The 24,833-nt window shown below is 44.4% G+C and overlaps 1 protein-coding gene across 1 annotated transcript; it reads left to right on the top strand.

The window, feature by feature from the left end:
- Positions 1-1,153: 1,153 nt before the first annotated feature.
- On the top strand, positions 1,154-22,851 carry Tomm34 (translocase of outer mitochondrial membrane 34). The gene is made up of 7 exons (XM_004630938.2): positions 1,154-1,382; positions 6,687-6,786; positions 9,057-9,209; positions 12,653-12,822; positions 16,270-16,417; positions 21,501-21,627; positions 21,859-22,851. Exons 1-7 carry the CDS (start codon positions 1,256-1,258, stop codon positions 21,961-21,963), a joined length of 930 nt encoding a protein of 309 aa, XP_004630995.1. The 5' UTR covers positions 1,154-1,255; the 3' UTR covers positions 21,964-22,851.
- Positions 22,852-24,833: the final 1,982 nt, after the last annotated feature.

Genomic DNA, 24,833 nt, shown 5'->3' with positions numbered 1-24,833 from the left:
AGGACACAAACACTCATGTTGGATGCTACACCCTTCTAAATCTTGGACAGACAAAAATAGAGATGGCCTATTGCTGCCTGAATGACCTCAGTTTTGGAGAGAAAAAAACTGACAGGGTGGTAAATGATAACTTAGGTATAAACCTAGAGATCAATAGGGAGCAGAAGGGAGATAAAAAAATACATATTTTTTTTTTGTGGAACTGGGGATTAAACTCAGGCCCCCACTTATTCTACTGAGCCACCTCCCCAACCCCAGAAAACATTTTTTGAAGAGATTTGACTTGCATATTTAAGTTGATTCAGGATTACGTAAAAGAAAAGGTTAGGAAAGTATTTCAGATGTGGATAACATAAAGTAGGGTGTGGTGGCACATGCCTGTAATCTCGGCACTGGAGGCTGAGGCAGGAGAATCCTTTCGTTAGACACCAGCCTGAACTGCACAGTAAGACCCTGTCTCAAAGAAAAAAAAAAAAAAAAAAAAAAAAAAAAAAAAAAAAGTGGTAACATAAGCAAAGGCTAACAGGCAAAACAAAAAGATTAGCATGTGCAGATGACAAGAATTTTTTTTAATTAAGTATTTGGTGGGACAGAGACAGTGACAGCAGCTGGAGATAAACTGAAGACAACCTCAGTGAAACATCTTTATCAGTCTATCTGTGCATTCATTTACTAAGTCAATATCCACAGTCCAGAAAGGGCCAGGTCCTTCCACTGTTGGGCCTTTATATTTTCTGTTCTGTCTGGAAAAACATTCCCTACACCTTTGCACGCCTCTGCCCTATTATTACCCATTCCCCCAGAGAGAGCTTCCCAAGCCTCCACATTAAAAATACCTCCCCAGAAGAAAAGAAAAATAGCGCCCACGTGGTCACTTTCTATACGGCACTGCTGCTTTTGTTTTCCTTACAGCACATTATAAAATAAGCACTCTCACTCGCTCGTGATTTGTTTGCCGGCCCGACTACTCCACAAAAGAAAGAGACCTGTACAAAGACACCTGGCTTCCTTCACGACTTCACGTGCTAAGGTACCGATGGTACCCAGGGCGACTGTAGCCGCCTGACGCTCCGAGGGGAGCGCAGGTCGCAAACTGAGCATGCGCACGGCCAGGGGCGCGTCCAGGGGCGGAGGCTCCGCCCCCTCGCGGCCGCCATAGCGTGGGATTGAAGTTGTCCAGTTAGCGCTTCCGCCCGGACCGTTCGGCACCGCTCTTGAGGGAACGAGGCGCTCCTCATTCGCGGGTTTGGCCGGCATGGCCCCTAAACTACCAGATTCTGTGGAGGGCCTCCGCGCTGCTGGCAACGAGAGCTTCCGCAGCGGCCAGTACGCCGAGGCATCCGCGCTCTACGGCCGCGCTCTGCGGCTGCTGCAGACGCGAGGTACGATCCCCTCCCGTCCCCCCCGCCCGTTTTCTCCCGCACGCACCTCAGCACCTCTCTCACGCCGGCTCCCTGCGTCTTTTCGGCGGCCGCCGAGTGAACCCTGCCCCCGACCCTCAGCGTGCTTCCCGCCGCTCCCCGACTTTGGCATCCTTCGAGAAACTTCTGAGCCCTTCCCGTTTGCTTGTTGTCTCAACCGACTTCTTGGGTAGAATCGAAAGTTATTCCAGCCTCACTCCGCTGCTGAGGCTGTAGCGGAGTCCTCACCCACAACGCTTCATTTTTCGTTTTAATTAACATGTGGGGACTACCCTACTTGGGGAGGGAGGATGTGTGGTCCTTAAGTTCGTTAAGTTTTTGGTGTTGAGTATTCCTGGAGAAAAAAGGCATTAAAAAAGCCCTCATGCTGAACATGGAAGCGTGTTAGCCCTGGGGATGCTGAGGCAGGTGGATCGCTGAGTTAGAGGCCAGCCTAAACTTACACAGCAAGACTTTTATCTCTGGAGGAACAAAAAAGGCTCCTAAACAAAATAAATATGGTATGCTCAGAAGTCAAAGCACAGTAAGACAGGAGAGGTAGTAGTTAGGCATGAGGGAGACAGAAGCTTATAGTGTAGCCGTTTTAAGCATTCCTAAGGAGTCCAGATTTTATTCTTTGATTGGGAGTGTAGAGGAGTAAATAGAGGGAGTAGCATATTCTTGTCATTTCTCCCAGCCCTTAACTCACTTTAACCAACCAAAGATCTTTCCCCAGAGCTTTGCCTCTTCAAACTACCTACCCAGGTAAGGTGGTACACAGCTGTAATTCCAACACTTAGGGACACTGAGGCAGAATTGCCTTGAGTTCAAGGCCAGCCTGAACTATATATAGCAAGACTGTGTCTCAACAAAACAAAACAAAACAAAACAAAACAAAACATCGCATCCAGGAGTACCCATAGTTAAAGCTTTGACTTTTGAGAAGAGCCTTGGATCTCATTTTTCATAAGTTGCTGTAGTATCTGTTTATCTTTTTTTTTTTTTTTTAATTTTTGCAGAACCCAGGATTGAACTCAGGCCCTTGCATTTGCCAGGCAAGCACTTATGCAACTGAGCTTTCTCCCCGGCCCCTTATTTTTTTTTTTTATTTTTTTTTTTTTTTTTTTGAGACAGGGTTTCACTGTGCAGTTCATACTGGCCTTGTGCTCACTTTTGTAGCCTCCAGGCTGCTCTCGAACTCACAGAGATCCTCGTGGCTCAACCTCCTGAGTGCTGGGATTACAGGCATGTACCACCACACCTTTTCCCACGGCGCACGGTGGGTTCATCCCACGTAGACCACACAGCATGTTGGGCTCAGGATTGAACTCCTGTCCTTTTGTTTGCCAGGTAGATGCTTATGCCTCCGAGCTATCTGTCTGGCCCCTACATCTGTTTATCTTTGTTTTCCTCCACTTGCTAGCTTTCCTTCCTACTTAGTGTTGGAGATTGAATGCAGCGCCTTTGTACTGAGTTGTAACCCCCCCCCCCCACACACACACACACAGTATCTTACTACGTTGCCCGGGCTGGACTTGAATTTGTGATCCTCCTGCCTCAGATTTCTAGAGTGCTGGGCTCACAGGTGTGCACCGCCATGCCCAACTCTTATTTTCTTGTCTAGCATTTGTTGAGTGTTAGACATTATCGATATTGTCTTTATTTTTATCATGACCCTATGAATAAGACACTATAGATAAGGAATCTAAAATTAAGTTACCTACTTCAGGGGTACACAATTAAGACATGTCAGACGTAGGGTTTAACTTTGAATTTGGCTACTAAGTCCAAATTTTGAACAGTATAGTTGTACTTAACCACAAATCCACAAACTCGGGCTTTTTTGTTTTTTTAGGAATTACGAAGTCCCCTCATCTGCCAAACCTACTTCCTTGTGTCAGCCTTATTTGATGAAAGTGTTAGAGAATAAGAGAGATTGGTTTTTCCTTGGTACCACTCCCGCTGGCCTGGGAAAGCTATGCTTTTGTGTGGGCTTATTGTGTCCCTAGAAGAGCTTAGTGTTTTTATTTACCAGAGACCAGAATTTGGTTCTGGTCCTGCTACTGATTTTCTAGGTAACTTGTAGGACCATCTCTTTATTTCTCTGATCATTTTTCTTGATTCTGAAAAGAGCCCAGTAAATATCCTAGTGCGGTGAACCCTAGCAAGCAGGTCTGTGAATTGATCATGGAGTAGGTGAGCACACCGCATTGGAGGAGTTGAGTGACTTCTGCAAGAACACAGGCTGGATTGTAGATTTCTCATGCACCTTGTAGAACCTGACGGCAGTTTCTGAGCAGCCATGCCCTGGTGACAGGAGAAAGAATACCTGTTCGGAGTGCTTGTTTCTTAAGGGTAATAGTGTACTTTATGTATCTCTACTCTGTCTCCAAGCCTGGCAAAATTAGAGGGGAAAATACTATTAATTTATTATGTTTGTTATTGTTAGTATTGAATGAAAGATATTAGATATCAACATGGTATACTGATACTGAATGAAAAAGCAAGGATAGGCAATATGATCCCACTAAGGAAAAGTTGAGTAGATAATGTTATTGTATCTTACCTGTAACTATATATAATAAAAACAGGCAATGCTTTACGCTAGCTAAATGATTGTGCTGACTTCTGGGAGTCTGTGGAGAGAACTCAGGGTAAAGGACAAGAGTAAGTAGAGCTTTAGCCCTATCAAAAATTAAGAAGACTGGATGTAAGTATAATTATGTTAAATGTAGTGAATGATACTGATTATCTGGCTGGCTGCTTGCTTGCTTGCTTCCTTCCTTCCTTCCTTTCACCTTGTGCTTGCCCGGCAGGTGTTCCTGCTGTATCTTGGGCCCATGGTTTTCTGTGTTTCAACTCTTTCTTTCTTTTTTTTCTTTTTTTTGCGGAACCAGGGATTGAACTCAGGCCCTTGCACTTGCCAGACAAGCACTTATTCTACTGAGCCATCTCCTGGGCCCCTGTTTCAACTATTTATACAGTAATGATTATATTCACTGCAGAGAGTTTGGTACATGTGTATAATGTATCTTTTTTTTTTTTTTCTTTTATTTTTAGGGAAGGGTCTACAGGGTGTTCAGGGTCTCACTACTAGGTCGTACTCGTAGTGATCTGCCTGTTTACAGCCTCCCAAGAACTGGGATTACAGGCATGTGCCACCATGCCCAGTCTCAATTGTCATCTCAGTGAGCCCCAGGGGCGGGGCTGACAGCAAGCCTGGGGATCAAATGTCCAGCCCCTATGCCTGCTTGCAGGCATTTTAATCCACTGAGCTATTTGACCAGCCCTGTATAATGTATCTTAATTCTTTTTTATTTCCCTTTACTACTTCTTCCCCCTCCTTCCATGTGAATGTTTGTTTCAACTTAAGATCTTTTCAGTCCTAAGTAAATACTTGAGTTCCATTACTAGATTAACACCCTAGTTTTAGTGTTTTGTTGCTGTTACTTTAATTATGGCCTGTGAATTTGAAATGGCTGAAAAGTATCTTTAAAAGTGAAAGTCTGGTGCACACCTAAAAGTTTGTTGTTTTTTTTTTTTAATTGAGAAACAAATATGAATGAGACAGTTTCAAAGCTGATTAATAGGACAGTTTCGATAATCAATACATTGTACATCGTTATCTTCTTAGTGGTTATCCATAGTACAAGAAGCAGACAGGGTATCCTGTCCAAACACTATTAGTACACCTCTTTCTTCTCATTGAATTAAGTGAAAGTAGCTATATATCTATCCTAACTATTTTGTATATATAGATGCAAATTGATCTTTCCTTTGTATCCCCCTTTTTTTTTGTTTAGTCCTGCCAGAGGTGGGTATTCTATTGGCATCTAAATACTATAGGTATTTGAATTCAGCAAAACAATCCAACACTGTCTAGCAGTCTATAATATTAGTGGGTACACCTATAAGTTTAGCACTCAGGAGCCCAAGACTCCTGGAGGTCCGAGTCAAGACCAGTCATGTAGTAAGTACTTATCTCAAAAAATAAAATAAAATTACTGTAGTCACAGTGAAGAAGTTGACCTGTGATTTCTGAGGGCCGTGATTGCCTTTAGAAAAATGACTAGGACTGGGAAGATAGCTCGGTAGTGTAAGCACCTGCCTGGTAAGCCTAAGGACCCAGGTTCAATCCCCAGTACCACATGTCATGCTGGCCCCATGTGGAGCCAGCCACCAAAATGAGGTGTGATGGTGCACATCTGTAATCCCAGCGCTGGGGAGGCTGAGACAGGAGGAATCAGTATGAGTCTGAGCTGTGTAGCAAGACCCAGTACCAAATTAATAAAACATTTTTTTTAAGTGACTAATAATTCTAGGGAGGTGGCTCAGTAGAATAAGCGCTTGCTATGCAACGACCTGAGATCAATCCCCAGTTCCGCAAAAAAAAAAAAAAAAAAAAAAAAGTGACTAATAATTCTCCTTATTGGGTACCTTGAGTCTGTCTTCTAAGTATCCTGGAAAACCTAGATTAGTTACCATTTCTCTGACAAAGCCCTCCCTGGCCAGATAGAACCAGTCTGATTCTCTTGTCCTGGTAACTCTTGGTCAGTCCATTTGCCAGAGATTTAAGTATGTTGTCTTTTTCCTTTTCTTTATCTTTATTGGGTTTGCATGCTTTTTGTAATAAAATTAACATACATCTAAGTAATTAAGCATGAAATTTTATTTATTTTTTGCCAGGGCCGGGGAGATAGCTTAGCAGCACAATGCCTGACTGACAAGTGCAAGATGCTGAGTTTGATTCCCAGTACCAAAGAAAAAGGAAACACTTTGTGCCACGCTGGGGATTGGACACAGGGTCTTTGTACTGGACTACATCCCCAGCCCACTCTTTTTTTTTTTTTTTTTTTAGCAGGGGGAGATGGGCTCAAGCTAAGTCACTAAATTGCCCAAGCTGGACTCAAACTTAACTGTCTTGTTGCCTCAGCTTCCCAAAGTGCTGAGATTACAAGTGTATGCTTCCACACTCAGTGCAGCATGGATTTTTATGCAGCACCCAAACACACATTTTTGTGTTTCATGGGTATCTTTTACCTGGTACCACATTTGGTGCTAGGTGAATGAATCAAGGAGATGCTTGATTCCTTGTGAATAGCACAAAGTTAGGCATTCCCTCCCTCATGTAAGAATTGGATACACAGGCTGATTAAGTTGCAGTCCTCTCTGCTGCCTTTCCCCAAAGCCAAGAGAACTCTTGGTGTGAAGGGCAACCACCCAACCCTGAAATATCCATTGCCTAAACCAATGATCTTCTCATTTTTTCTGCCTCCACCTGCACAGGTCCTTCAGATCCTGAGGAGGAAAGCATTCTCTACTCCAACAGAGCAGCATGCCACTTGAAGGATGGCAACTGCACAGACTGCATCAAAGACTGTACTTCGTAAGTGCCCCAGGAGCTTTGGAATGCCTCGGGTCTTCGAGGAATAGGCTGAATTTATCTGTTTTATTTCTTCATTGGAAGGATCCTAGCAGATGTATCTGTGGCAGGTATTAGGAGTGGCAGGTAGTAGGAGTATCATAAGTGACACTAGGCCATTGAGAATGACGGGCTCTAGTTGGTCCTTGTGGCCTCTGACTTCTTTTGTCTTCAATGTGTCAACTCTACTACTACTAGAAAATAATTAGGGCAGTTAGAGGTAGATTTTCCAGCCTTTGTGAGACTTAGGACCTTGGGTAAGTATAAAAAAATATGATAAATATTTAAATTTAAAAAATTATTACAATAAAATATACACTTCTATTGAGCTCCCCCAAAATACTCCCCTTCAAACACACTTTTCCCATTTTTCTTGTCACTTTCAGGTTTTTGTTGTTTGTCTTTGTTTATTGAGACAGGGTCTTACTATGTAGTTCACCTTGCCTTGACTTACTGTGTAGCCCTGTTGCCCTGGACCTTGCAGTGATCCTCCTGCTTCTACCTCCTGAGTGCTTGGATTGCTGGAATGTACCATCGTATCCATCTTTGCCACTTCCTGAAGCAATTCTGAAGTTCCTCTCTTGTGTTTTTCTGAAGTATGATAAAAAATACAGTGAATGCTGCTGAGTGCCATTCAGTGGAAAGGCAGGCTCATAAAAACCTTACGGTGTGCCCTTATTTACCCTAATCACCAGATGTGGCACCATGTGACTTTTGGTTCTTCCCCAAAGCCAGAGTGACCAGGAATGTTTTCATTGATCCAGGACATTAAGGTGGACACAACAGCATCACGAAAGACATTCACAAAGAGGACTTCCAGAACTGCTTCAGAAAGTGGCTAGGATGGTGGGACAAGAGTGTTCAAAGCAAGACAGATTAATGATAAAGTGTCCTTTAAGAAGTTAAAAATACTCACTGTATTTGATACTACATTGGGTAGAATTACAGATCTGTAACTGACTTGCTTATCTTTTTCTGAGATGAATGAGAGCAAAGAGAGGATACATATTAACAGATTATCTCTAAGAACAGAGATTGGAAATGGGTATATATCACTGACAAGTTATACAGGACCTTGAACGATTTTTCATACCTCTTCTTCAGGCCAGCTTTATACTGCTTTTGTTTATCATCACTAAACTGGCATGCATTCCTTCCCTGGATTCTCAAGCTTGATAGCTGTGATACTACCTCAGATTCATGCCCTGGTGGTAGACAGAATAGCAGGAAAGGAGCATGCTTACAGAGTGTGTGGTAGGAATCCTTTGAGTGTTCACAGTCACTCTTTGGGATAAGTGCTGTTTTTGTTGTTGTTGTTCTGTTTTTTATTTTTTGTACCAGCAGTCGAACTCAGGGCTTGCACTTGGCCAAGCAGGTGCTGTGCCACTGAGCTAACACCCCTGGCCCTAGTTTACCCCCTTTCCTAGGCCAGAACCGAGTTTTTAAAGATTAGACTGTAGGAGCCGGGGAGATGGCTCAGTAGAATAAGCACTTCCTTGGCAAGCACAAGAGCAAGAGCCTGAGTTCAATCCCCGGTTCTGCAAAAAATATAAAAATAAAAATAAAGATTAGACTGTAGTTATGTGGTTAATGCTGAAGTGGAATCCAGAAACCACCCTCGCTGACTCAAGTCCTGCTTTATTAGTTCCACTGGGCCACAGTGTAAAAACATTCGCTAACATGAAAGCCATGAGGTTCTTTCTTGTCTTTTGGGAGTGTTTATTATTGTTTGATACAGGGTATTGCTATACAGTTTTTTTTGTTTTTGTTTTTTCTTGAGGTACTGGGGATTGAACTCAGGACCCTGCGCTTACCAGGCAAGCACTTATTCTACTGAGCTATCTCCCTGGCCCTGCTATATAGTTTGAACCTTGAACTTGCAGTGTAGCCCAGGTGGCCTTGAACTCTCAGCAGTCCTTATGCCTCAGCCACCCTAGTGCTATGATTACAGATGTTTACTCTCATGCTTGGTTTATCATTTTGCAAGAGATTGAAGCTGTGACACTTGATGCACACAAATTTCACAGTATTTGTGGTTCTTTGTCCGCTTTTCCTCCTTACTTCAATCTAAGTTGAAAAGCCCCATTCTGGGGTTTGGCGTTTTTAACAGTATACCTTGGTCAGAAATTATTTCCAGTATACTAAGTATTACAGATGACTCTGCCTAGAAGAAACTGCAAGATTGAAGTCCTGGTGGCCTGCTTAGTTGATGACATTTTTGCCTTCTACTCTAGGGCACTGGCCTTAGTTCCCTTCAGCATGAAGCCCCTGCTGCGGCGAGCTTCTGCCTTTGAGGCTCTGGAGAGGTACCCTCTGGCTTATGTCGACTATAAGACTGTGCTGCAGATTGACAGTAGTGTCATGTCAGCCCTGGAAGGCGTCAACAGGTGAGCCCAGTGCGCTGTGGAGCTCCATGGAAACCTGTCTTCCTTGCTCAGATCTGAGCCATCGTGTTGGTTATCTTATAGGAGGGATCCCTTTGGCTAGTCACAGAAAACTACTGAGTATGGAAACTAAAAGGAGAATCTCTTGGGTACTTCTTAGGTATTTAAAAGGAGTAAAAATTGCCAACATTGATTTTTACCTAGATATGTGAATTCATTCACACAGTAGTATTTATTTAGCTCTCTTTAACACACTGTGCCAGATTCATTTGGGGATACAAAATTTAAGAGATTTAGACCCCACTCTTTTGCAAATCAAATCTCTCTTTAGGAGATTGTGTGTATAAGCAGCTAGGACATAGCCTACAGGAATGTTGTCAGCATGCTGTAATGTGACTTCTATGAGATCCTCAGGTGAAATATCTTAAGGGCGCCTGAGCCATGGGTGGTTTTATTTCTTGTTTCCTCTCATCGTGTGAGCTGCTAAAAAGCCAAACACCACAGTACTAGCAAATCTTTGTTTTTATAATGTTGGGTTTCTTGCTTCACTTTCGGCAACACCCACTTGTTTTCTTTCTGCTTCTTTGTAATTTCTGTCATTAAACCAAATCTACCAGTTATGTGCTACACGTTATGCATGGACCTTCAAAGTGAGGCTGATGACTGGGACCAACCACCTACCTGCTCCATAGAGCTCCTGGTCTGTAGGGAGTACAGAGACCACTGTATGCAGCCTCAGTACAGTGTGTTAAATGATGTGACAAGAGTGAGCACAGGGGCTCTAGGGACCAGCTAGAAAGATGAGGGAATTCGGAGACGACTTCTCAGGGGAGGTGAGCTAAAACAGAGACCTGTGGCAGGTGAGTAGCAAGGAGGAGGAACAGCAGGTGCAAAGGTGAGGTGTGTGATGTATTAAGGGTTTACAAATCATGTGGTTCTGCGGGAAGAGAGCTAAACATGGTCCTAGATGTTGAGGCCAGGTTACACAGGGCCTTGTCTTCAAGATTTAGACAAAGCAAATGAGACTTCAAAAAAGGGTCTTTATCTTCTAGCACTCAGGAGGCTGAGGCAGGAGAATTGCTATAAGTTCAGGGCCAGTCTGAGCTACATAGTGTGTTGAAGGTCAGCCTGAACTGCATAGTGAGACCCTGTCTCAAAAAGCTCTACATGAAGACCGTGGGTTCCATCTGCAGTCTGGGGGTGAGGGGTGGAGGGATGTATGGATTGTAATAGGGCATTTAATGGCTTTGGAACAAAGCAGAAAAATGTAGGCCAGTCATAGAGCTTTTGTGTAGGGGTGGGGAGTGTTCTGAGAATTGAACTCAGGACCTTGTGCTTGCCCAGTATGTACTGTACCACTGAGCTACTATATTTCTGGGCCCAGTCATAGAGATTTAAGTGTTTTCAACACAGAAGTAGATTCAAGTAATCTTAAGTTATTTTTCTCCTGTTGCTGAGACAAAATGGCTGGCACACAAGTTTGTTTGGCTGGCTCAGGCTGCCTTAAGGGTGGGTCTGGTAAGGCATTGGGAGCTGGGGGGTCGAACATCCCCTGCACCTGACTAGGTTTGCCCCAGCAGGCACTTAAACAACTGAGCTAACCCACAAACCACCTACACCCAAAATTAAGGAAAGGTTTATATAGCTCAGTTTGTGGAGGTTTCAGTCTGTAATCAGCAGGCTCTAGGCAGGGTGCCCTGGTAGGGGGAAATAGTTCAAGACTTCAGAAGACAGCAAAAACAAGAGCAGAAGAGGGGGAGGGCAAGCCTGTAGGCTACCTGCCCTTGGGTGGCCTCCTCATGTTCAGGCTCAGGATACTTACAAAGCAAGGAAGCTGGCCCCCTGCTGAGTTGGTTCATTCAACTTGGAAACTTCCTAAATTGACACAATGAACAGCATCCTAGATGGGTAAGGGCATGTCCTCCACCCCCAGGATGTAGAACTGCTGAGTTATTTAGATAACCTATGGGCTTGTAGGCTTCTCAAGTTGACCAGTATATCAGCCATAACAAAGGCTGAGGGAGAATGGAGTCAATGACAAATAGAGTCAGAGAGAAAGGGCAAAGTTGGAGGAGAGGTCAGCCCGGCTAAGATCCTTGAGAGAGGCAGGAGATGGGAGCCAGAGCTTAGGTGGAAGGGTTGTCCCCTGCGTCTCCTTTATTGTGACAGGAGACAAATAGGAAGAATTTAGTACCCAGACAGGTAGGTTTGTATTGGGGTATAAGAAAGTTTGCTTGGAAAATAGTGAAGGGTTAGTGAAGGAGCTTTCAAATAGCAGGGCTGAGCAGGAAAACAGCTTTGGGCGCCTAATTGGAGATCTTGCATTTGTGGTAATGTCAGTGTGTGTCTTCATTCCTGTAAGATGTGAACAAGGCTCTGGAAGCAGAAAAAGGACAGAGTTGGCTTTGTGTACTCGTTCAGCATGTTTTTGGCCTTGGTAGCTCCCAAGTGACAGGCTTGATGCTACAGGCTAGTGCACAAAATGGTTGTGGTCACAAAGCAGCATGTTAAACTGAGACCTAAAGAATAGGTAGGAGTTAGCTAGATCCAGAAGATTGGAAAGGGAAGTAGAAGATTGTTTTCCAGATAGAGAAATACAAACGTGAGGATCAGGAGGCAGTGGGGATTATATAAAAGTGAATAGAAGGAGGGGTTTGGACCTCACATGTTAGCCTGGGGAAATGGAAACCACTAAGAGGTTTTAAGACTTCAGAATGCCTTAAACCTGGCATTTTAATTAATTAATTTATTTATTTATTTATTTATTTATTTTTGTGGAGTTGGGGATTGAAATCAGGCCCTTGTGCTTGCCAGGCAAGCACTTAATTCAACTGAGCTATCTCCCAGTCTCCAAACCTGGCATTTTAAAAAGAAATCTAGTCAAGTGTAGTAACACACACCTATAATCCTGGTACTTGGGAGGCCGAGTCAGGAGAATCAAAAGTTTGTGTCTTATCTGGGTATATAGAGCTCACTGTGAAAGCCACAATTTCAATTCCTGGTTCCAAAAAAAAGAAACAGCCTTAATCATACCTTCTATGCTTGTATGGCTTTGTATTAGCTTTATTGAGAAAGTGTAAAACCTTGCAAACATAGGCTCTTTTCTGGGGGGGATGTGTCATCTTCTGAAGGCTGTCACCACTTTATTTATTTATTTATTTTGGTGGAACCAGGGATTGAACTCAGGCCGTTGCGCTTGCCAGGGAAGCGCTTATTCCACTGAGCATCTCCCCGGCCCTACCACTTTATAAAGTTATCACAGTGCAACAACTCTGAAGGCAAGGAGCATCATGGCGGCTGATCCAAATGAGCATGTGTTGGGGACGGATGTGTGTCCCTCCAGTGCAGCGTGTTATAAGCTAAAATAGATGTACGTTCCAGGGGAAGGATGATAGTAGACTGCTCTGAAAGGGCAAACCTCCCGGCAATCCTCCCTTCTCTTCCAGAATGACAAGAGCTCTCATGGACTCCTTTGGGTCTGAATGGCGCCTAAAGCTGCCTGCTATCCCTGTGGTGCCTGTCTCAGCCCAGAAGAGGTGGAATTCCTTGCCTTCAGAGAACCATAAAGAGACAGCGACAGGCAAATCCAAAGAAACAGCAGCTACAAAGAACAAAGGTCTGTAGCTCCCTGTCTAGAGGTTTCCAGTGCTTTAAAGTAGCCCTATAAAAATTGGCCTCCTTTAGCTGAGTTATAATCTTATCAATGAAGTTTTCAAAAATAGTGAAAATTTTCCACTTTTTAGAGATTGTCACTTCAGCTATCCAGTGAGGTGGTGACAAAACCTACCTCAGAGCTATAAGAATTAAACAGTGTAAGGTATATCAGACTCCAGCCTGGCCTACAGGTTTGTGGTTTTAGGTCCCATTCTTCAGACAGCATTGTGAATGTATTGCTTAGGATGGTTTTGACTGTGAGAACAAAAAATTCAATGTGATAGAATGGTAGTTTATTGGTTCACATGAGTGAGAAATCCCGAGAGTGCAGGTGAGGCGTGCTCCTCCGCTCCCTGCATTGTCAGACTGGTTCTTCCTTCAGTGCTTCTCCCCACTATCCCTGGGTGTGTGTCAGTTTTGCCTTCAGGCAAGCTCTCATCCTGGTACCGGAGCTGTAGCAGTTCCTGGCCTGTAGCATAGACCACACTAGTGATCCAGAGGAAGAAAGAACATATTTTTTCTCTTCCTGCACAAAAACTATAGCTCGTATATTTTCTCAGTCTGTTCTGGTCTCATCTGATGGGTCATAGGTCACTATATCAGAGAATGAGTGATTCTGTCCTCACTTCTGCATCACTGGGGATTTAACCCAGGATCTTTGCACTAGGCTATAGCCCCTATATTTTTGAATTTTTTATTTAGAGGCAGTCAGCTAATTGCCCAGATAGGGCTTGAACTTGCAGTCCTTCTGCTTCACCACACCATTGTGCAGGGATTACGAGCATGCACCACCACAATCAGCACTGGGAGTAAGATTTAATCTGTGTCTAACTCAGCCCTGGGCCATGGCCCAGCTCTGTAGAGGGTGGTGCCATCCCATGGACACATGCCCTGTGTGAATCCCTGGAAGATGAGTAAGAAAAAGATAGAAGCTGAGCAGCAGGAACTGTTCACTGGGCAGCTATTAGAGTGTTAAGGGAGTTATCCCAGCCAGGCAGGTTATTAGGGGTGCAGAAAGGAGCAGGGCTGGAGCTGTCATGTGTAAGTAAGCCTTAGGTATTAGGGGAGGGCAGAAGTTACTCTTATTTGCAGGAGTACCCTTATCTAGCCATGGGTAGCTCTCGCCCTGTTTTGTGGGAACCTGGTCAGTGTTCCTCCATCCTTTCCTAGAATGAAAATGTAGGGTACTAGGGAACTGCAGGGCTTCACAGGACCTACCGTTTATTTTGTTCTTTTGGAGTCCCTACGCAATATGTGTTTCGGTATAACACAGAAGACAGGATCCTTGGCCTCCAGGAAGCTTTTACTCTAGTGAGCGAGTGAGACATGGAAGCAGAACACTGTAGAATATGAGTAGGAATGCCTGTTGTAGTCTTTTGTGTTGGGAAAGTTCAAATTAGAAGTAGGCTTCAGTATGTTAGCGGGAGTCAGAGGAGCCTCACAGAGGAAATGGTGATGGAGGTGATGCCTGAACTAGACCTTGATGCTGAGGTGTGAAAGAGGTTGAATTTTTGACAGACATGTGGGAAGAGCAGAGTGAAAGGGAACAGGGTAAAGGGAATAAACTTGAGTGTAGTGAGGTGCGTGTCACAGAGCCAGCGAAGCTAGAGCTGTGCTTCTAGAGCAGCTTGTCATCAAGCGCTCAGAGAGACATCTGTGATAGCAAAAAGTTACATGCATTGCTACCAGTGAATCTCAGGAATACAATGAGGGGGAGAAAAATCTCATCAAAGAATATAGACTCATTTATTCCTCACAGGAAGTTTAAAAAAAAAAAACAAGACAGCAGTTGGGCATAGTAGCACACACTGTAATCCCAGTATTTAGGAGACAGAGACAGGGTTGCTGAGATTTTGAGGCCAGCCTGGGCTACATAGTTAAGTAGACCCTGTTTCAAAAAAACAAAATTTTTTAAATTTCCAGTGTGGTGGTGAATGCCTATAATCCCAGCCCTCAGGAGGTGCTGGGAGTTTTTTTTTTTTTTTTTTTTTTTTTTTTTTTTTTTTTAATTTTATTTTGGCAGAACTGGGAATTGAACTCAGACCCTTGAGCTTGCCAGGGAAGCACTTGTTCCACTAAGCCATCTCCCGATGCTGGCTGGGAGTTTGAGGCCAGCCTGAGCTCTAAAGTAAGTTCAAGCCTAGTCTGAACTTTTTTTGAGACCCTCTTAAAAAAAAAAAAAAGCACAAGGGAAAGCAGCACAGAATCAGAGATAATAGTTTCTACAGTAGTGGTGTCTTGGTTAGTTTTCTCTCTGAGACATTTTTTGTCTCAGAGAGAAAACCCAACATCCAAAATTAAGGAAGGAGAGGTTTTAGCTAACAGTGTGTAGAGGTTTTAGTCCATACTCAGCTGGCTCCAAGGCACGGTGGCACATGGCAGAGGGGCAACAGTGCAAGGTGGCAGAAAACAGCAAAAGCAGCAAGGACGGGGAGGACAAGCCCCAAGCTCTTTTCCTCCTTTTTGTTGTATTTTGGCTGTCTGCCCACACCCCCAGGATCTCTAGGCCCTCTTGTGCTGGGAGCTGAGATTGTTTACAAAGTATGGCCCCTGACCCCCTGCTGAATCACTTAAACTTTTAAACTGAAGTTAACAATGAACAACATCCTAGAGCTGGTAAGGGCATGTGCTTTTCACCCCAGGATGTAGACTTGCTGAGTTAGGCTTCTAGACCCCTCAGGGTGACACAATAACAAGTAGACTGAGTGGACAAGGGCCCCTCAGGACCTCGGAGGTACTGTACTATTAGTATGCTACTTCAACTTGAAGATGAGTTCAGGGCTTGGTATTATTCTTGTAACATTACCTATGTTAGAAATATTCAGTATTTTTTAAAGATAAAGCAAGGCTAGAACAATAACCTGGGGCCAAGCAATGAAAAGCCTCGAACACAAACGCAAAATTAGGGTTTGCTCCCGCCCTGCTCTCCTGGAGAGGTGGAGCAGCGCTCCATGTGTCATGTTACATGGGGAGGATGCTCAGGCACAGATCCATATAGGGTAATCAGGCATTTCTGCCCTTTTTCAAAAGCCCTGATGCTACTTACTCTCCTGCTCTAAGTTTACTATACTTGATTTTGCATTTTCTGATCTGATCTTCACAATTACTTTTCTGTGGAATAATTGTTGTTCCATCATACTAGTAAGGAAATTGAGGTCCAGAAGTGATGCAATTATGTGCATGTCTAAGCATATTTGTAACAGGAATCCCCAATACCTTCTGAATGAAATTTAATTCCCTGAAGCCATTCATTGAGGAAATCATTGATCAGGAAGGGTGATTTGCAAAAGCCTAGGCAACCGAGGTGGGTGTTTACAGGTAACACAGAAGAGATGATGCTGAAGAGGTCTTACTGATCTCATTTGGGCACCTGCTCCATGTTTTTTTCCTCTTCTGAATTTGTATCTAGTGCCTTCTGCTGGGGATGTGGAGAGAGCCAGAGCTCTGAAGGAAGAAGGCAATGAGCTTGTAAAGAAGGGCAACCATAAGAGAGCTATTGAGAAGTACAGTGAAAGCCTCTTGTTTAGTAACCTGGAATCCGCCACGTACAGCAACAGGTATCTTCTACAGAGCTGCTGGCTTGGGAGATTTCAGGAAGTTGGATGTTCTGTTCTGTCATCTTCTGCAGCTGTGGTGGGTTTTTCAGTCCCTGGCAGTTAAGTCATGTGCTCAAAATATGCATGCACACAGGTTTCATGTACTGTGAGCCAGGCACTGCACATGACAAAGGGTAACCTGGGATTTTTTAGTCTGTCCCCCCAGAACTTTATTATTAGTCACCCCAAAAAGTGTAAGTAAAAGCAGTGTGCTTGCCGTGCAAACCTAACTATAAAGGGACCTATTGCCTCTCCATCCTCCTGCTCCCTGCCCCATGCCTTCTTTAAGATCCTCCTATTAGGAGACTGGCAGTCTCTGAGTGCTGGCCCACTGCCCTGAGAGGGAAGTAACTGTTTTGTGGCCTGGGAATAGGAGGAAAGGGTGTAGTGTAGCCTGAGAGGTTAGACTTGGGGGCCTTGGAAGGCTGTCACAAGGTCACATCACGGACCACTGAGAGTACACTGTCCCTGTATTGTGTGGGACTCACTGCCCTCTGCAACAGTGCTGGGAGGAATAGGTGGTTGGTCTTCTGTTTTAGCATTGAGAAAACTAAGCCTCAGGGAGGAAGGACTCTGCCTCCACTCACCAAATTAGGTGAATCTGGTTTCATGAGATGTTAAGTTTTACTTCAGAAGCTCAATACATTCAACAGGGTACAGTTTCTGATCCAAACTTTCATTATAAACATTAAAAAAATAAAAAGGAAAAGCCGAGTATAGTGGCTCACACCTGTAATCATAGCACTCATAAGGCTGAAGATCAGAGTGAGTGTGAAGCCACCCTGGACTACATAATGAGTTCAAGGCCCACTTGAACTACAGTGAGACCGTGTCCAATGAAAGAGTGAGTGAGTGAGTCAATGAGTTTAACTCATGGAAATTCCATAGTAACATGGAATTGAAGAAAGATAATTAGTCTCATGTCAGTTTAAGTCTGGTATTATTGCCAAAAAAGTTGAAAAGAAAATTTTGAAAGTTTGAGTTTTGGACCTATGGTTTTACTGGCTGAGGGGTTCAGGGTCCAAGTTCTCCAGGCTAACTGGAAGGAGACTGCTACCTGTTCGCTCCATATTTATGTGGCACCCGCTGACTCCTCTTTCTGCTCTCTGGCCTTTATGCTAATGTCACCTCATTACTCCATTCTCCTGGATTTTATATCACAACTACAGTATTTTGTTTAAACACTATTTTTCTTAAGTAAATGTAACTGCCAGTTTTGATTTCTCATATTATATCATCATGTAAAGCAGATCTCGTCATTGTTAACCATAGAATCCGGGCAGTCCTCCCAGTTCTAGCTGAGCCTTTGGATTCTTTCTTTCTTTTTTTTGATGGAACCAGGGATCGAACTCAGGCCCTTGCGCTTGCCAAGGAAGCACTTATTCCACTGAGCCATCTCCCCGGCCCCCTTTGGATTATTTTGACAAATTCCTAAAATGATCTTAGTGGGCAGCTTTTGGTTGTGGTGTTGTGGAGCTTATAAATTTAATTTAGGGAACTAATTACGAAAACTGAACTTTCAGGTATTGTGGCTGAAGTCATACCACATCCTACATGTATGTAGTTTTAATATTTTATCTCATATATATCTTTATGGAATAGTGTCTTGGCCCTAACTTAACCCCCCTTTTTTTAAAGACTTATTGATTTTGTGCATGACCTCACTATGCAGCTCAGATTCATAGTGATCCTCCTCTCAACCTCCCTAGCACTGGGATTATAGGCATGCGCCACTACTCCTGATTTCAGTAGCTGGCATGGCACCTAGTACCAGGGATCAAACCCAGGTCCTTGCACTTGCCAGGCAGGCACAGACTGCTGAGCTATCTCCCAGCCGCCTAAGTTACCCTTTTTCATTTTGTTGTTGTTATTTTTGAGACAAGAGTCTCTCTGTAGTTCAGACTGGCCCTAAATTCACTAAGCACCTGGGTCTCAAATTCACAGAAGTCTTCCTTGACTTAGCCTCCTGAATGCTGGGATTATGGGCATGTGCCACCACACCCAGCACTTCAGTTATTTTAGAGACAGTGTCTGGCTATGTAGTTCATATGGGCTTGAACTCACTGTGTATACAAGGTCCTACCTCAACCTTCTGAGTGCTGGGATTACAGCAGCCCCCACTAGACTCAGCACCCCAGCTTGCCACTTTGTGTAGCTGGAATGGGACCATGCAGCACCACTCAGTACCCAGCACCAACAGCTTGCCAGACCCAGAGTGAACCTTCTACTTGGTAGTTCTTCTGAGTGACATCAAAGGCCCTTTCTATCCAGATAGGTTAGAGCAGGTAAAAAGATGGGTTAATGAATATATATGGCAGTGCTGAGACACAAGCCAGGTACTTTTTTTTTTGGGGGGGGGGGTGCTGGGCATTAGATCCAGGGCCTTGTGCATGCTAAGTATGAGTATGATCAAAAAATAGTGATTTAAAATTATTGTAGTAAATTAATCCCACATTTATCCCACTGTTCTTGCCACTTTTGCAGTTCTAGAAGTCCTCTTTTCTGACTTTAGCAGTGTGCTGTTTACCTGCTTCAGTGTCCTAAATCAGTTTAAAACATTTACCGTTCATGGTCATTTTGACTGTGGAGAGGAGTAGGAAATCCACAGTACCAGATCCAGTGAGGTGGGTGAGGACCCACCACAGTGTTATCACAAGCCTGCCTTCTTCCACACAGCACTCTGTAGCAGTCACTTTTTTTTTTTTTTTTTTTGCGGAACCAGGGATTGAACTCAGGTCCTTGCGCTTGCCAGGGAAGTGCTTATTCCACTCACTGAGCCATCTCCCCAGCCTAGTCACCATATTTTTGATCACTTATATAGACAAGAGGATTTCCAGAACTGCCTCAGAAACTAGCAGGGGAGGATTTAATAGCATTGTGTATTTTACTATAATAAAAATTTTAATAAAATATTAGTTGTATATATATGTGTATGTATATATATGTATGTATATACATTATATATAATGTACATATATATACTTTTTTTTTGAAAAAAAAAAAACCCAAAAATAGTACTGATAAGGATTGAACTCAGGTCCTTGTGCTTGCCAGGCAAGCACTTATTCTACTGAGCCATCTCCCTGGCCCCTCATTGTATATTTTGAACACTCCTTATACATGTTCTACCATTTACCATGAGAAAGGGAAAATTCCACAGAACTTACTAAGAGTAATTGGATAAATTTTATATCATACAGTTAAACTTTGTGTAAAAGTGTTTGTTCAGTTTTAGAATAAAACAGCTACATTTTAAGTGAATCAGGGGCTGGGGATACAGCTCTGTGGCAGAGCATCTGCCTGGCAAGTGCAAGTTCTTGAGTTCAATTGCTTGTACCAAATAGAAAAAAACAAAAAAGTGAATCAGTTGCAACCAGAATTGTGGAACAAATTCTGCAACCAAAATTATGGAAATAGTAAATTTGTGAACCAAACTGTACTATTTCCTTCCATATAGGCAGAAATTAAAGTGTAAAACTGTTTGGATAGACTTGTAGGAAAGTAAAACTTGGTCAATAACTGTTGTTGACAGGAATTTTCTTTGGAGAATATTTGGGGAGCAACAAACAGAATTTAAAATGTATATATCTTCACTCAGCAGTCCCTACCTGAGGGTGTTCACCGTGGTATCATTTGTTTACAGACTGGAAACAAAAAAAATAGTACTGATAAGGAATCAGTAAAATAGAGTAGGTGCAGCAGACTAAATGAGTGCCCTGTACCCACTGAAAACTGAGATGATGGGATTGAATGAACTTGGGTAACAAGTTCCAGGACATCTGACAGTTGTGCCTTATGCCTCTAGCGATTGTCTTTGAAGAAAAAGGCCAGACTTGAATAAAGAGAAATGTACTTTTCCCCTTCTGATGGAGAATATTTTGTTTTGTTGGAGTACATATTTATTTTTTCATAGCATTTTTATTTTATTTTTGATGTGCTTAGTATAGGGTCTCACTACACAGATTGGACTCCTAGTGATTACAGGCATGGCCTACCACACCCAGTCTCAATCACTGTTTCAGCATGCCCGGGGCACAGCCAGCACAGTGTGCTGGGAATCAAGCCTCCTGTCCCTGAGCCTGCCTAAGCAGGCACTTGAGTCCACTGAGCTATCTGGCCAGCCCATCGCAGCATTTTTTTATGAAAAAATTCAAATTACAGGACATTGGAAGGAATACTACTTTGAATATCATACACATTACCATCTGTAGCAGTGGTGGCGAACACACGCCACAGTTGGCTGTGTTATTGAAAGCTCTAAAAGTTCGTCATCACTGATCATAGTTTTGTTATATTTATCATTTAGCTAATTATCAGTCTCTCTTTATTCTTCATGTATCTCACAGTAAATTGCAGATATGTTTATATTTCATCCCTAACATGTCAGCATGCATATCATTGACTAGAGTTCAATATTTGTGGGGTTTTTTGTATTTTATGGAAGGGTCTACAGGGTGTTCAGGGTCTCACTACTAGATCGGGCTCTAGTGATCTGTCTGCTTACAGCCTCCCAAGAGCTGGGATTATAGGTGCATGCCACCACACTCAGTCTCAGTTGCTGTCTCAGTGCGCCCTGGGGTCGGGGCCAGCATGGCATGCCCATGGTTCAAATTCCCAGCCGCTGCCAGGCACTTTAATCTGCTGAGCTATTTGGCTGGCCCCTGTGTTTGTTTTTTCTAATGGAGACCCATTTTTCTAATGGAGACGGTCTCAGGATGGTTTTTTCTTTGCTTAAAAGTACCTGGTAAGAGAGAGCATAGTATGACAGAACCAAACGTGCTCAGGGTCCAGAGTCCTGCAAACCCACCTAGTTTGCACCTCAGAGACCTGGAAGTAGTGGTAGGACCCTGGACAAGTCCTTGCCTCCCTCGGAAGCAGCTGCAAGTTTTTTCGTCTATAAGAAGGGGTATAATTATTGTATCAAAAAAGATAGTAACAGCACAGAGTAGGTGTTCAGCAAATCTAGATGGGTCCACAGCTTGTAGGGTTCAGCTTGTGGGGCCCACAGGAGTGACTGAACCTTTACCATGGTCTTTCCCATCAGAGCACTCTGCCATCTGGTCCTGAAGCAGTACAAGGAGGCAGTGAAAGACTGTACAGCAGCCCTCAAGCTGGATGGAAAAAATGTGAAGGCATTTTACAGACGTGCTCAAGCCTATAAAGCACTCAAGGTAAATGGTCTTGCCTAGAGGTGCCACCAGAGCTAGAGATGTGAGTGCTGGCCCTGGGACTGCAGTCATGGGGTGAGGCAGTGCCTGCTGAGTGCCTTCTCCTGGGCCCCAGGACATTCAGGGCATTTATAGCCAGGGCTTGAAATCCCTCTGCAGCCTCAACAGCTGTGCCACCCCCACTGGATCTCCATCCAAACCCCCTCAACATACTCCTTTCCTCTCTCCCATTAGGACTACAAATCTAGCCTTGCAGACATCAGCAGCCTCCTACAAATTGAGCCCAGGAACGGCCCTGCACATAAACTGCAGCAGGAAGTTAACCAGAACCTGAAATGAAAACTCAAAAAGGCAGCAGGAACCCTCTACCTGACCTTCCCAGAAAAGCCAGGGCCTCCCCTCCTGTCTCCCCTGAGCCTAGCATGCCCCAGAGGGAGTGCGCAAGCATCCCTACCCAGTTCCTTGGAGGCAGCAGCTGTTCATCCCTTGTGGGGTTTCACTTGTTCGAATTAAGCCCATTGTTATCAAGCACAGACATTTTGCTAGAGCTCCTCAGTCATGCTAAAGGGCGAGGCTGGAGTGCGGTCCTCATCCTTCAGACAGGATCACGCAGGTCCTCACTAGCAAAACATTTAGCTTTGTTCTTGCCCCATGTGTGCTAGACTTGAGTGCTGCCTGTAGCTTCAGCAGACCACCCTGTTCTTTGCAATTAATCTGCACAGACTATGCCTGAGTGGGGTGTAAATGAAAAGTCCCGCCCACCAACACGGAGCAAGCAGCTTGTTGAGCTGGACCCCCAGGGCTGCCGCCATCCCCACCCATCATCATCCTGGGCAGTCTTTGCGTCTAAGCCCCAGTGCCTTTAGTCCTGCCCCTTTGGTGGGTGGGCAGAGCCCTGCCCCTGGGAGGCTCTGTCTTTGACTCTGCTGCTGCTGCCGTCTGCATGGAGGAACCATCAAGACCCCAGTAGTCACGGCTGCTCCTTGAGGGGATCAGTGTCCTTCCATCTTGGGCAGGAATCCTGCCTTTTTCTCCCAGCAGTGGCCCCTCCTACCTTAGTTCTTTGTACCACTTTCATTTGAAGTGACTGGGTTTGTTGAACTGTGTAAACTATTGCATTAAAAAGTTTTCTTTCACCCACATCTGTTGTGCATACCTCTTCAGATACCTTTTCTGCTTTGTGGCTGGAACTTTGTAATGGTAATAAAAATTACTGCTGCTTGGGTTTGTATTGATCCATTGAGATTTACTGAAATGTCTGTGTAGGTCAAGCACTGTGTATATAGTACTAGAGGTACACAACAGTGAGTAGATACTGGCTGAGTTTTGATGGGATGGCAAGAAATGAATCAGATAATCGACCAGGTGTGAAGCTGCAGCTGGCTGAAGAACTGTGAAGCAGACATCCAAGTGTTCTAACCTGCCTATGTGGGGAGGTTGAAAAGTCCCAGAAGAGGTAAAGTTCATGTTGAGTTTTAGTTATTGAGATAGGGTCTCAACCCCCTATGTCACCCAGGCTGGCTTCCAACTCATGGCAAGCCTCCCACGTGTGAGGATTACAGATGTGCATCACTACACCCAGCTCATACTGAATTCTAAATTGAGAAGTTAGAGCCAGGTATGGTAGTGTGTGCCTGTGAGCCCAAGACTAAAATGGGCAACTTAGACCCTGTTTATAAATTAAAAATACAGGGGGCTGGGGGGAAGGGATAGTTCAGTAACTTGCCTAGCATGCAGTGTCTTGGGTACAGTCCTCAAAATGCAAAAGTAAAGTGAATTAGCAGATGAGGGAGGGGCATATATGAAGACCCTATTTAGAAAGACATGTGAGGGAAGAGAGGGGCCCAAAGGTGCCATTTAAATTCACAAAACATGGCATAGGATGAAGATGGAGAACTTTAGGACCTAGTCAGAAGGTGCGCTCCATTCCTGGGCTGGGCACTACATTGTTTCTGCCTTAATGAAGTAGCAGAGCAGAGTCTCTCACGACTCTGCTTCCATTAGTATATACAAGGCCCTGAGTTCTGTCCCCCAGCTCACAACTGTCCATTCTACCCTGCCACCAGAAACAATTCAGCCATATGACAAGCTTCCTTACCCTCACCATCCATCATCTCCACAGGATTTGGGGATTCAAGTATTTGCCAAGCCAGGCATGGTGGCACACACTTGTGATAGCAGCACTCTGACAAGGAGAGGCGTGTGTGACTGTCCTGAAGATCTTGAGGGACAAATGGAAACCTGACCCTGAAAAGCACCCTGCCTCATTTCTATTAAAGATCTTCCTCCCACTGGCTGAGTACTCCCCTCCCAGGTGTCTCCCAGCTCTGCAGGGTACTCAAGCCAGCGCTCACCATGCTCAACATGGGCTATGGCTTTAGGCCATTTTCTCCGGCCATTACACAATAACACCCGATTTACCATCCCCCCACACTGTCAACAGGTCACTGACTAGTTCAGGACCGTTACAGTCCAGCTCCGTTCCTGGTCTCCTGTTCCGGCGCACACCCCCTCTGTGCACTCAAAAGGACTGGGGTGGGGTTCTGTTCCTTACAGCCCCAGCCCTGTCAAGTCTACCCTCTGCTCTGCCCCCACCTCCCTCAAAAAGAAGTCAGTCTCCAGGAGGCCAGCAGATTTTGCAGTATTTTTAATGCACAAAACAGAAGAGGCCAGCTAAGTGACCGGTTTTCATTCCAAACCCAGAGCTCTCAAGTACAGACACAGACCGACTGGGAATAAGTTACAGTTCACAGTGCCTTAGAGCTGAGGGCAGGAAATGCTATTCAGCAGGCTGCCAAGGTAGTGAGGATTTTCTAACGACGAAAGGGTGAAAATAAACGCTTCTGAAGTTCAAGAGAAACCCAGCCTTCAGGAAAGAAGGTGAAGTGGCTGAGGGCAGCACAGAGCCAGGCAGTGCTCAGCAGAAATCCAGCCTGCTCTGTAGGAAGCCAGTAAGGGCAGGTGGCGCAAGTACCCCCTTTCTGCAGGGTTTCCCTCACACACTGCATCATCTCTGTGATCCCCTCAGGTTCCTCAAACACTGGCACTCCAGAGAAGCAGCCGGTGATACAGGACAGTTCTCTGACTTCTCCTGGGCTCAGCGGCTATCACTGCACCTCCTACCCTCACCCAGGCTTTTCAGTGCACATATACCTTCGGCTGCTCCATGGCCTGGTGCGCCTGCAGCACTGCCACCGCCTCTTCTATCT

The sequence above is a fragment of the Octodon degus genome, unplaced genomic scaffold (genome assembly GCF_000260255.1).
Source record: "Octodon degus isolate 3935 unplaced genomic scaffold, OctDeg1.0 scaffold00037, whole genome shotgun sequence".
NCBI classification, from domain to species: Eukaryota; Metazoa; Chordata; class Mammalia; order Rodentia; family Octodontidae; genus Octodon; species Octodon degus.
The sequence above is the reverse complement of the archived record's forward strand: the minus strand, read 5'-3'. Positions and strand labels throughout refer to the sequence as shown.